This window comes from Stenella coeruleoalba (assembly GCF_951394435.1).
Source record: "Stenella coeruleoalba genome assembly, chromosome: 17".
NCBI lineage: Eukaryota > Metazoa > Chordata > Mammalia > Artiodactyla > Delphinidae > Stenella > Stenella coeruleoalba.
Window position 1 is genome coordinate 3588090 of NC_137163.1, and position 13374 is coordinate 3601463.

Consider the following 13374-nt stretch of genomic DNA (forward strand, 5'->3'; position numbering starts at 1 on the left):
TGCTCGAGCTGAGTTTTGGAAAGGCCTAGAGGAGCTGGCAAGGCAGAGAGTATGAGGGGCATTGTGTGTGGCTGTGAGCGGGTGATGGATGGAGGGAGGGGTGTCACAGGGTGCTGGGGAAGAGTGAGCAGAGGAGAGAGGCAGATGGCCTTCAATTCGGTCTAGAAAACTCTGGAGGAGCAGTGGAGGGCACCAATCCTATGTCGACATCCTTTTACATTTTCTCTCTGGAAACCCTTTTTCTTCTCCTTGGCTGTCTCCCTGCCTGGACAGACCCCGGAGTCCAGAGACCTGGCTCCTAGGCCTGGCCCCACTACCGGTCAGCAGAAGGTCTGCAAATCCTGGGGGCCGCCCCAAGTATTCAGGCCCTGCTGGGCGCCAGGGGATGGAGGGAGGAGTGCCCATGTCCTGCCCTCCCGAGTCCGTGGTGGTGGCAGGACCCCAGGTAAATGCAGGATGCCGAGTGCAGCCCCCAAGGCACCGGGGAGGGGAGGCTGAGCTGAACAGGCGGAACAGGGCAGGCTCCCAGGCCCAGGCAATGAGCCGCCTGTGCAAAGGTCCAGTGGCCTGAAACCAACTGCACGGCCCCTTCGCGTGTCCGCTGGGGCCTCCCGTGCGCCTTCCCCTCCGGCCCTCAGCTTCCTCATCTAGGGAAAGGAGGGTCCTTAGGTTCCTGCATATCTCCTGGTGCCAGCAGTGCCAGCGTGTGATCTGACCCTGTGGGTGGGAAGGGCTGGGGCTGGGACAGCCTTGCGTGGTGAGGACCTGCCTGGACGCAGAGCCACAGGAGCGGCGGAGGGGCTGCCTGGGGGGCAGCAATCTTTATTTAGAAAGTCCTGAGTGAAGAGGAAAACGGAGAGATTGAGAACGTAGGGACACTGCTCGGAGACAGAGAAGTCATTTCAAATTCTCTGCTGTTCTCAGAATGATGTCTTTGCATAAGCTACCAGCCAGCACGCACAGCTTTCATTCTTCCGTTTTTTCCTGGTTTATCTTCAGTTGTCTGAAGTGCTTGTCCAAAAAGAGAAGGTTGAAGCAGAGGGCCTGAGAGAGGCATTGTCTCCACTAAGCACAGTGCTCCCCGTGCAAAAGCAGGTCCCTTTGGGAAGGGAGGGGCACCCGGGCTCCAGTACCCACGCCACCGCTGATTCACACCATGGTCCTGAGCACGTCAGCTCCGCACTGGGTTCCAGTGTCGCTTCTGAAAGGGAGCAGCTTGGAGAGACGAGCCCTGGAGGCCGGTAGACGTCATAGCTAAATGCCATAACAAACAGCCCCAAGTTTCAGGGGCCCAACACGGCAGACTTACTTTATGTTCTCGTGGTGGTGGTGGTGGGGCCTGTCTGGAGCCCACTGGGGGACACTGGCCCCGCCTACCCTGGGGCCCTGCCCGTCCCAGAGCTTCCCTTATCCCGCGGCTCCCCCCGGACCCTTCTCAGCTCCTTTAGTTCTGTCAGCAGGCAGATGGGGGATTGTAGGAGGGATGTGTGTGGGGGCCAGCTCTGGGAGGTGTCATTTTCCCCGCTGCTGTCCACTGGCCGGGACTCAGTCCCGTGTTCACGCCTCAGCACTGTGGGCACTGCACTCTGGCTGTGTGCCCGGGAGGCAAGGGAATGGTCTGGTGAACACGCGGCCAGCCTCTGCCACCAGAACCTCCCGAGTTCAAGTGTTCTGTGAGGGAAGAGCAGGGCGGGCCCCTGGGTGGAGGGGCCTTGAGACCTGGGGCAGGGGGACACTGCTAGGGAGAGGACAGCAGAGGGCGGCCACCAGCACGGAACCCTCAGGCGAGACCTGGGTTCGAATGTGGCCGCCCCGAACTCAGTCTCTTCAAACTGAACCGACCTTGTAGCTCCGCCTGCACCGCTGCCTCTGGTCCCCGTCGTGAGCCCTCGCGTTCGTCGGGCACTTCTCTGCCCCGGCTCTGCACACCAGCCCTCTGGCCGCATCACCCCCTTGCAGGCGAGGAAGCAGAGGCTCCGGCTTCTCAAGGGGCTCTCCCGGAACCTGGACTTGGTCTGAGCTCCGCCACCCTGCTCGCCTGGCCCGAGAACCAGGGCGACCGTGGGCAGGGGGACCCCTGACCTGGTGGGTGGTGTTGGCCGTGTGCGTCTCTCCCCGTCGTTGAAGCAGGTTTGCACAGTCCACAGGGCCACAGGATGCAGCCGCCGGGGGCTCCCCTCCACCGGCCTGGTCCCCGCCCGCCCCACAGGTGCTGGCACCCGGGTGGATGTGCCCGGGAAGCTAGGGGACATTCCACGAGTGAGCTCCAAGCCACACGCATCTCCCCTCCAACTCCAGCTCTCCTTCATTTTAATCTAATTCCCTTAAATCTTTAATGAAAAGTTGTAAAAGTAAATTATTTACCCAAGAGAGACAAACGGCCCCTCAGGAGCTGTTCTCGACTTGAGGGTAATTACACGTGTGTGTCTTGCGCGTTCTCCCTCCCCGGATGCTGGGAAGAGGCATCCTGGCTTATGAACTAATTATCTACCTCAGTAACTGTTAAAAACGCGCGCCATTTAGCACATTGGGAGCAGGGCTCAGGCGTTGTGCGGTGCCACCTTGATGCGCGCCCGGCCCGGGACCCGGTGGAGCCTGCGCAGCTGAGCCGAGCTCTCGGGAACAGCCCTTCTCCCAGCCCGGCACTCTCCGCTCGTGTCCCCCAGCCGGAGCCAGCGCGGGCGACAGAAAGACCCCCTCCCCCACGGTGCGGGAGGCTCGGAAGGTGGGGGGAGGTAGGAGGCGGCTGTGGGGCCTGATGCCACCTCCCCAGATGCCCACTGCCTCTTCGCGTGTAACACGCTCGCCCAGAACACCATCACTCCCACCTCCGGGGCATCTCCGTGCTCCTGACCTCTTTTGCAAACTCTCTGTCAATAAAGGAGCAAAATAAGATTTGAAACATTTGGACTAAGGGAAACCGTATTTGGCACAGTTGGTCAAGACTTGGAGGAGTGGGCATGCAGGAGAGTCCGTGTGCGCGTGCGTGTGTGTGCGCCTGTGTGTGTAGACTGAAATACGGCCGCTGAGGGCCTGCGTGGTGCCTTAGGTTGGTACACTCTTGGCTCTGAGCTCCCTAACAGCCACAGAGAAAAGGCAAGTTACTTGGCTCTCGTCGGTAGCGAGGGAAAACCTGCCGCCTTGGTTGTGTACCTAGCGACTAGCTACGTTGGCATTAGAGAAAGTTCACCACTTTCTACTGGCTAGTCGGGAATTACAGGGTTTTCTGCGGGACCTGCCTGTGCCTTCTCCCAGAGCACAGCCAGCGCTGGGGGGAGCGGGCAGCACCACCGGGCCAGGGCCCCAGGCCTTGGTTCTCCTCCGCATCCCCGAGCCTCAGCCGTTGTATTTTGTTCCCACTTGAGCTTCTTTTTTGCTTCATTTAAAGGGTGACAAAGCTCCTTGATAAATTCCCGAACCTAGCCTCTCCTGAATCAAATTTGGCTCTAGAATTCAGGCCCCCCGAGATTCATGTCAACTGGAGAAATGTGTGTCCTGTGAAATTTGAAATTTAAATGTGCTTCAGCTGAAGCAGGCTTGGTAGAGCCTCGAAAACTTGACTCACTCCGGCAGCTTTGGAGGCTTCACCTCATTAATTCCTACCGCATTGTTCCCAAGTCTTTAAAATGTTTTGTCCAAAATTAGACCCAAAGTCTGCTTAGTCGTCCAGTTTTATCAAAGAAATGAAAGGCAAGGAAGGTGGAGCTCTGGGGTGAGGCCGGGAGGGTATCCTTGCTGGGGGTTTGGGCTCCGGGGAGGAAGCAGCCTTCCACTGCCGGCCCTGGGAGCTGTGTCCTGAAGAAGCGACGAGCAGGCCGTCCGCGACTCACCCCTCCTTGCCACTGAAAAGCGACTTGCGCGTGACCTTGGCTGGGGCGGGGGGGCTGCTGATTTTTTCCGTGTTTCCTTCAGCCCCAAGGGAACTGTGCTGTGCAGCCTCCACCCAAAGTCCCACCTCACCCGTCTTCCATTGCCTCTCAGAGCGAGACCGTGGCCCGGGATATGCACACGTGCACGCGCGCGCACACACACACACACACACACACACGTCAGAATCGACCTAGGAGGCCAGACTCCCGGGAGCCGCCAGGCAGGTCCCTTTTGAAAAGTCCACAGTGGTTTAGAACTGCTGGGCTGTCCACAGCCATTTGGCAAGTGTCTCCCAAGTGCCAGGACCATCTGCCCGCCCCTGACCTTCACGCCCTCCCACTCCGTGGACCAGACTAGAGAGACGGCTGTGGACGCCGCAGGGCCGGCCTGACCACTGGCCCATCCGTGACCTGCTCGTCCTCGGGCTCCGCTCTCTACCCGGCCCTCATCTTGGCCCCAGAGGCCCTGCTCCCACCTGCGCCTCTGAAGTCTGGGTCCTGATGCTCTCTGCTGGCCTCAGACTCACCCAGCCCCCTATTCTCTGCCATGCACGAGGGGAGAGGAACCCACGCTATGCCCCAGCCCTCTGCCCAGCCGCAGTCTCCAGGAGGACGAGTGAGGTTAAGGGCTTGGGATTCCAGAAGGTTCTCAGCGAGGGATGGATGAGTAAAGAAGACCGGACAGAAGGGCCTTTGCAGACTCCTGTCCCGGCAGGCAGAGGCGCACGTCCACCCTGTGGGGCACTGAGGGCCGCAGCTGCCTGGCCGGGCGTGGGCACAGCAGGGAGACGCTACCGCACCCACACTAGGATGGCGGGGACAGAGCAAGGCAGGCGCTACAAGCGCTGGGAGGGACGTGGAGAACCTGAACGCTGTGAGTAGGGCTGTGAGATAACGCAGCTGCTTCAGAACACAGCCTGGGGGTTCCTCAGCAGGTCAAACGCAGACCCACACGACCCGGCAGTTCTGCCCTGAGGTGTGTGTCCTCGAGAAGTGAAAACCTGTGTCCGTACAGACACTTGTCCTGGAGTGTCCACAGCAGCATTGGTTACGACAGACAAGGGTGGAAGCACCCGAGGGCCCATCCACAAATGAAGACAAGCTGTGGTGTGGCCACACGCCGGAACATCACTCCAGCGTGAAGAGGAGGGAAGTGCGGGCTCCCACAGGGCAGAACTTTGACAGCGTCACGCTCAGGGAGGGAAGCCAGTCCTTAAAGACCGAATATATATGATGGTACTCATGTGAAAGTCCAGATCTGGGGCGTCTGGAGAGCTAGAAACTCGGTTCGTGGCTGTTCAGGGCTGGGGGACGGGGAGAGAGGCAGGGATGGTGAAGGCGTATGGGGTTTCTTTTTGACGTGATGAAAATGCCCTCACATTGCCCGTAGTGATGGTTGCACAGATCTGGGAATCTATGAAAAGCCATGGAATTGTACACTTTCGTAGGTGAGCTGTGTGGTTTGTGAACTAAATCCCGGTAAAGCTGTTTAAAAAATAACACCAGCCCCTGTGCCCAGAGTTCAGGTGGGAGCCGGGCGCTTAGCTGGGTGCCTCGGGCCGGCTGCGAGCCTCTCCACACCGGGGTAGGTTCACCTGTAAAGTGGTGCAGTGACAGCGCCAGTCTGATGGGGTTGGTCTGAGGACTGCGTGAGGTGGTGCCTGTGAAGCCTTAGAACAGTGGCCAGGGTGCCACTGGGAGCTCCTGTCACTCACAAGACTAATAACAGTGAGAAGTGCAGCGGGCTGGTGCCCGCGGGGGAGGGCGAGGGGGGCGCCTGGGTGCAGAGGGCCACGCCGGGCCCCTTCCACTGCGCTCTCCACCTGCTCCCGGGCTTACGTGGGCCTGGAACCCTCTAGAGTGCAATGGGCATGAGAGGTTGGCAGGTCCCAAGGGCGGTGTCTGCCTGTGTCCTGGGCACCAGGAAAGGCCGGCCCCCTCCAGGCACAGCGTGCAGTAGGGGCAGCACTTGGCGAGGCCAGGCGGGGCTATAAACCGGCCCCTCATGGGAAAGGGGAGCTGTTGCAGCCCCTCCTGGAGCAAGAGGGGAGACCTAGGCTGGAGGACAGAGCCGCCCCCTCCAGAAGCAGGACTCCAGCCGCCATGCTGATGCCAAGCCCTGGACGACGGGCACTCTGTTGGGGCAGCGTCTGGGGCGGGCCAGCGGCCCCGGGCCCCGGCAGCCCCATCACTTCCCGGACCTCAGCCTCCCCGCTCAAAACCCGCTAAAGCCTCCCCTGTTCTCACTGCCCTCCAGGAGCACGTGAGGGTGGGGGGGAGGGGCTTGGCCTGTGCCGGGCACCTGAGAGGGTGGGGGGGAGGGACTGAGCAACGGAAGACCCACCTGACCTGGTGGCGCCCTGGGGTGTGGGCACCGCCCCGTTCTCAGCGCACTCTCACTGCGTGAAGCCCCGCCCGCTGTCCGCACGGTGGCTGCCCTTGGCCAGAGCGCAGGCTGGCACCGCCGTCCGCCTTCCCCCAGTGCCTTCCTCGCCAGCCTGGGCCCTGCAGGCCCTTCCCTCGTCGTGCCTTCTATTTATAGCATGGGCTCCTGCCAGAGCTTGTCAACGTGCTATAGCATAAACGTGGCAGCCGTTTCAGGAGCCGTTCTGGGCCAGATAAAATTAAGTCCGTGACTCTGGCTGGTATTAAAAGTGAAGGAGAAGCAGGGCCGGGGGCGGCGGGAGAAGATGGACTGTGGCCCAATTTAACGCTTTGAGGGAAGAGACTAATCTGCTCCCCAGAGATTTCTTACGATATGAGATTCTCCCGCATAAATAATGTCCTCCACGAAGGCCGGGTCTGCGAGTCAGGACCAGAGCCGGGCAGTGGCGGCTTGGTCCTAACGTCCTCTCTGCAGGGGCGCTTCGGGGGCGTGGCCCAGTCCCCTCGAGGCCCAGGGGGCCCGAAGGGGGCAGGGCACGGCCGGGATTTGAGCCCAGGTACCCCTGCCCCAAAGCCCACTCACCTACTCTTTCATTCATCCACTCATTCACTCAACAAATATGAACCAGAAGAGTGCCTGCCTGGCCCGGGTGTTGGGGCGAGGAGGGAGGGACACACAATGGTTAACAAACAAATGGGTAAAGAAGAACTTCAGATAAGATGTTGAGGGTCACGAGAAAATGAAGAGAGTGGAAGAGTGACGGGGCAGGAAGGCTCTTCACTGTGTGGTCAGAGGCAGCGTCCCTGAGGAGAGGGCCAAGGTGGTGCGAACAGCAGGTGCAAAGGCCCTGGGGCAGGGATGCGCTGGGCCTGCTGGCGGAACAGGGAGGAGGGAGGCAACGTGGTAGGAGCGCGGGGATGGGGGAACCTGGCTCAGGGCCGTGCAGGGCCCTGGAGACCAGGGTCAGTGGCCGTAATGTGATCAAAACTCCCTTTTATTCTGGGACCGGGCAAGGGGCAAGCGAGGACGTGACAAGGTGAAACCATGGTTCATGCCGCTGTGAACCATTGGCTGCCGTGTGGGGAGCTGGCCTGGGCTAAGATAGAGTGGGTCGGGGCGGAGATGGGGATGGCCTCCGGGCGGGCCGGGGGGTTGGGTGTGGGTGCCCGGGGAACACCTTGGTGTGACCTCCCGGCGCCAGGCAGGCCTGCCGGGTAGGGCCACTTCTGTACGGAAGACCCTGGGGAGGCGGGGTTTCCGGGAGAAAGTGGGAGGGTTTCGTTTGGGCCAAGTTAAGGGTGAGACCCCGCTGGACACCTGGGCGAGGAGGTCAGGGCTGCCCAGAGGAGCCGGTGCCCGGCTGCGGCCCTCAGTGGGTCCTGAGCCCTTCCTGCTTGGTCCTGCAGGGTGGCCACCTTTCCTGTCCAGGAGTCCCTCCCACCTGGAGCTGCTTGAGGGCAGGGCCATATCCAGGATGTTCCACAGACACTCGTTAAGATAACGAGTGCTGTGGCCTTGGCCTCGGGCCTCGGGTTTCAGAAACTGGGGGCTTGGGGGCAGGTCGGGCAGAAACGAACCGAACCTTTGAGCACTTCCCTTTGGCACTTTGCACAGAGAATGTGACACTCGCTGCATTTCCAGATGAGGGACACAGGCAGAGTTCAGACTGCGCACATGGTCCAGCTCCAGGCCGGGCTCTGCCCGCCCTCCCCTTGGGCCTGGGAGGCGGCGGCAGCTCTTTGGTCGCTGAGCGGCAGCCACTCTAACAAGTGAGCGCCAACCTAGTGGCTGAGAACAACACGAGCTACTACTCCACAGTCCTGTAGGCCAGTCTAAGAGGTGGCGGCAGGCTGGGGGCTGGGGAGACCCCGGTTCCCGCCTTCTGGGCTCCAGGGACGCCTGCACCCCTTGGCCCCGTCCTGCCTTCAAAGCCAGCTGTGCAGCAACTCCCAGCCTCCCTCCGCCGCCATGGACACACAGCCTTCCAGGCTCTCTCCTGCCCCCTCTTGCCCTTATAAGGACCTTCGTAACGACATTGGGCCCACCCATATACTCCAAGATACTTGCCGTCTCAAGGTCCTTAACTGAATGTCACCTGCAGAGTCCCTTTAGCGTGTGTGGGAACACACTGCACGGGGTCCAGGTATTAGGATGTGGACATCTTTGGGGGTGTCATTCTGTCTACCACACCACCCCCTCTGGCGGCACAGACTCAGGGTTCCGGGAGCTTCTCGGGGACAAGGCTAGACCTCACAGAGCCAGAGTTCTGTGCCTCCCGCCCACCGCTCCCGAGGAGCCCCCAGGTCGAGGTTGCCCGTGTGCAGCTCCCCAGCAGCCTGGGGGTCAGGAGATGGGCTTCCAGGCTGGGACCCCCCTCCCTGCCTCCCCGGGAGGCTGGGGCATTCCAGGTCGCCATGTGGCCCACCTGCAGGCTGGCTGGGGGTCTGGACAGAGTGGCCAGGAGAGGCTGAAGGGGCTCGTCCTGCTGCCTCGGTCCTCTCTGTCCAGCGCTTCAGCGCCGTGCTGGTCCTCTTTCCCCATCAGCATTCACGGCCAGCCTGCGGGTGAGGAGCGGCCCTGGAGAAGCTATATAAATACAAAGTGTCCTCCTGGGCTGGGGATTAGAGCTGGTCAGGGGCCTGGTCCGCCCCGCGCATTCTCCACTGCCCAGGGTGGATGTGAGCGTGATGGCGACAACGATCCAGCCGTACCGCTGCGGCCGCTGTGTGCCCCGCCCCCTCTGCGTGCGCATTTCCAGTTCTCACAAAACCTCTTTGAGGTGGGCTTTCCTATCAGCCCTTCTAAAGGTGAGGAAACTGAGGCTCGGACAGGGCAAGTGGGGAGGAGTCAAGGAGAAACTACTCAAAAGTGCACAGCAGCAGGAATCCCTCTACCCCAGCCTAGAGGCGGGCAGGGGGGTCACCACCCCAGGAAGTGCATAGTGGCAGCGGCCTGACGGGCCGACCCTGGCGGCCAAGGGGAGCAACTAGACCCCACACACCCAGACATCAGACCTGGGGTTCCCGCGGGGGTCTTAATGAGCCCACCCTGGATGCCGCGGGAAGGCTCCCGGGTGATGGTGAGGAATTCTCGGGGCGGGGAGGCACCAGCTGCACGGGACACACTCGGACTGGTGTGCCCACCCCTTCCTGCAGCTGGCCAGTCTGCTGCGGACACAGAGGGAGTGCTAACCCGCCGTCCCTGACAGGGGCCCCCCGGTCTGGCGACTGAGTGGACGCTGCGCCCACCTTCCCCACCTGAGGGCGGAGGGGCTGGGCCAGGGGGCCCCCAGGGACGGTGGGCGGGAAGCCGAGCTGAGCCCTGCACGAGCAGGGCGGCTGAACTCCCGGCAGTGCCGCGAGGTGGTTCTCTTTCCTCTGGGCAATTTAGAAACGGCTCCAGCACAGCTTGCCTTTGAGAAATTTTTAATTATTTCTCCCCTGCTCCTTCCTGGTGAGTTCTGTGACTCCCTGGTGGATGGCTGGTCTCAGCTGTTCCTTCCAGCCTTGCTCAGCAGGGCTTCCACGCGAGAAGGGTCCCCTCTCCCCGGCATGGGGCACCGCTGCCCTGGTCCAGAGTCAGAGAACTGAATTCAGTACAGCAATGGGGTATGCTGGGACATTAGTGCCGGTGGAGTTAGAACCCCTGACCTGAGCACAGCCATCACAGTCACCATCAACACTGTTATCTCAGATGCATTTTCACTAGATTTCTCGCACAGTACCCCGTGGGTCCCAGGAGAGGCCAGCCCTGGCATCCTTTTCAATTCAGGAAGCGTGTCATATTCTCAGAGAAAACGGACTTCTGCTGTTTCCTCCCAGTGAGTGACGTGGGAAGGTTTGGTGCTCTCGGACCCAGGCTGGAGGTGCTGGAGCGGCAGGGTGGGAGGAGACAGCTGCCTGCTGAGCCCAGAAAGTCGTGAGTTTGGCAGGCACTTATTGTGGGTGCCAGGCATGGGTGTGGCGTGACCAACCGCCCAGCGTGCCTGAGGGGTTCCCGGGACGCAGAAGTTTCAGAACTAAAGCCAGCATGGATGAACCATGACAGTCAGTGTCGCCTGTGACTGGAGACACATCAGAGAGCAAGACAGGCGGGTCCTGCCCCTCTTGAGGGTCGCCCTCCTCCCTGGGGAGGCAGACAAGGAAGCAAGTAGCTCTCCCCAGACTGGGGCAGGGCAGCCTGGCTGGGTCCTCTGTCTGCGTCTGGGTCATTACCCCGGTTTCGCAGATGAGGTGAAGGAGGCTCAGTTCGGCAAAGGGCCTCCTCCAGGATGAAGGGTTAGGGCAGAGCCAAGACCCCAGCCCGGCCTGCTGCTCAGCCAGGGGCCAGCTCCGTCCCCCATCCCTGCCACCCTGGCCTGACCTCGGGACATGCCCTCCCCCTCATTTAGAGAATGCCAAGGAAAGAGTCCCACTGGGAACTGTGTCCACAGCCTCGTTTCCCCTCTTCATTGCCCCAGGGGCCAAGTAGAGTTGGGCATCAGGGAAGGGTTAAATGGGCACCAGGTGAGCTGGGGGCTGCGCTGCAGGTAAGCCGTAGGCCAGTGCCTGTGGCCCACGCGGTTCTCTACAAGGGAGAACAGAGAGGGCGGAGATGCGGCGAGCCGGCCACCCTCCGCTGCTTTGCAGAGAATCCTGTCTTCCCCTTAATGGAACCGTCAGCCGAGGCTCTCCTACACCTGCTCTCTCCACATGAGGCTCAGACTTGCCCGGCTGGGTTCACTGTTCAGCACGCATCACCGGGGCCCGGCCTGAGCAGGAGAGGGACCCAGGACTGTCATTATGCCCACAGGCCCAGGACAGAAGCCAGTGTCTCTTGTTCCTGATATATCCTCTCAACACACACACACACACACACACACACACACACACACACACACACACACACACACTTTCACTCCGAGTCCTGGATGTGCTGCTGCCTTGGAGGGAGGGTCTGCATGGCCCGTCCAGTGCTGGCCACTCTCCAGAGCCGTGCCTTCCAGGAACCCCAGTGAGGCGCTGGCCTCCTTCCGTGGGCACCGAGGCCCCATAGCTGTTGGGCAGGAGGGTCTTCCGTGCAGTTGCCTGGTGTCAGGAGCAGTGGCAGTGACCCAGGGGCTGTCCCCGACTAGCCTCCACTGCGGGATGCTGGTAATGGCGGGGTCAAGGTTGAGACACACGTGACGAGTCCCTAAACAGCAAGGCGGGCAGGCGTGAGGAAGTACACAGGTGACACTGTCACATCATTACTCCTGGGCCTGCAGATGTGACGAGGCCAGGGCTCAGGGTCGGCGCTCGGTAGCCCCACGGCCAGTACCATGTGGTGTGAAGTCCCACTGCAGGTCTAGGACCCCCTTCCCTGGCCTCCATGGCCAGATCAGCAAGCCGGTGACCTTCTGGTGTCAGGAAGAACCCTTCCTGCCCGTATCAGCATGCGGCACTGCCGTAGCAAATCACCACAGACCGGGGGCCTCGAGGCAACAGGGCTTGACTGACTCTCACTGTCCTGGAGGCTGGAGGTCTGAATTCAAGGTGTGGGCAGCGCTCTGGGGGAGGATCCCCCGCCTCTCCCAGCTCCTGGAGCCGCGGCTGCATCACTGCAGCCTCTGCCTCTGTCTTCACAGACAGAGGGCTGCCTCTGGGCTCTGGGCTCCCCGCTGAGTCAGTTTTCTCCTCTTCTGCCTCTTTTAAGGACACTTGTCACTCTCAAATGGCAGCCTCTGCCTTGCACCCATGCTTGAAGGCGGGTCCCCCAGCCTACCCACCCCACCGTCCTGCTGGGACGTCTGGTGGTCTGAGGAGAGTGGGGGTCACAGCACAGCCTCTCCAGTCGACCTGCCCCATCACCCCACCCCCTTGCTGCTGCCCATTCCCTGTTCCCTGCCTGGCGGGCGCGCGCCCTGCTCCGTGACCCCCAGACCTTCCCCCAGCTAGCGTCCCGCCTCCGTGGTGCCCCAGGGCCACCCCGGTCCTCACTGCGGCAGTCTGGGCGGGGCGGTCTGCAGGTGGCTCAACGGAGGCCCAGCCACGGCTCCTCGGCCCCGGCCTGTGCACAGGCCCCGCCAGTTCTCAGCCCCTCCCCTGGCTGGCCTCCACCTGCAGGAGCCCCTGGGGTCCAGGCCAGAGCTCAGCCCTTCCAGGTGGGGGCAGCTAGGAGGCCCTTCAGGACCCCCCAGTGACCCTGAGGCCCTCTCGGCCTCTCCAGCGTGGCACAGACCCCCCTGGGGTACAGCTCCGGCCCCGACGCCTGTCTCCGCTGGCCTGCACGTCGGGAGAGCAGGAACCGGGGCCCTTCCTCTGTTTTCCAGGAGGCAGCCTTGGTGGGTGAAGGAGCGGGGAATGAATGAATGAATGGAGGGAGGGAGGCCGGCTGGGCGGTGCCCTGACAGCCTCGTGCCCCATGTCCCTCGCAGATGTGCTGGTGGATGGACAGCCCTGTGACCGCGAGGCGGCGGCCTGCCGGGTGGGCGACCCCGTGCGCCTGGAGGTGAGGCTGACCAACCGGAGCCCGCGCAGCGTGGGGCCCTTCGCCCTCGGCGTGGTGCCCTTCCAGGACCACCAGAACGGCGTGCACACCTACGACCTGCGCCATGCCGTCTCCTTCGTGGGCTCCGGCACCTTCTACCTGGACAAGGTGCGTGTAGCCCCCGGTCACTGTCCCCTGTCCCACCCCTCCCCCAGTGGCAGACTTAGGGGTTGGTAGACGTGGCGGCCTCTCTGCGTTGACCCTTGTTCCCCTGACTTGCCCTGAGACCTCAGACAAGTTCACGTCTCTGTACCTGAGTCCCAGGAGCAGAGCTAGGATGGGGATACTGGCCCCGAGGGTTGTTAAAGAGCTGAGACGAGTGTGCTGGGGGAGCAGCAAGACAGCGTCAGATCTCTGTGCCCCTGGCACCGCTGCCCTGCCCCACGTGGCCGGCTCCTCCCTGCTCGCGGTCGCTGCACGCAGGCCCAGAGGGACTGATGGGGTCACAAGGCACAGTCCTCAAGCTCCACTTACCTGTTGAGATGGTGCCTTTGCCCCAAACGCTCCCCACGCTCCCTGACCCCCAAACGGCCCAGGGAGGGAAGTGTGATTAGCGCCATCCTAGGATAGGAGCTGAGGCCCGGAGAGGTGCAGTGACTCGCCGGGGCAGCA

At 61.8% G+C, this 13374-nt stretch overlaps 1 protein-coding gene across 6 annotated transcripts in view; it reads left to right on the plus strand.

The window, feature by feature from the left end:
• Positions 1-13374, plus strand: part of TRAPPC9 (trafficking protein particle complex subunit 9) — a 524427-nt gene that overhangs the window by 510113 nt on the left and 940 nt on the right. For all 6 annotated transcript variants that reach the window (XM_079901721.1, XM_079901717.1, XM_079901722.1 and 3 more), the window contains one exon: positions 12650-12870. In XM_079901721.1, the coding sequence (XP_079757847.1) occupies positions 12650-12870 (221 nt within the window). The remainder of the gene's footprint in view (positions 1-12649; positions 12871-13374) is intronic.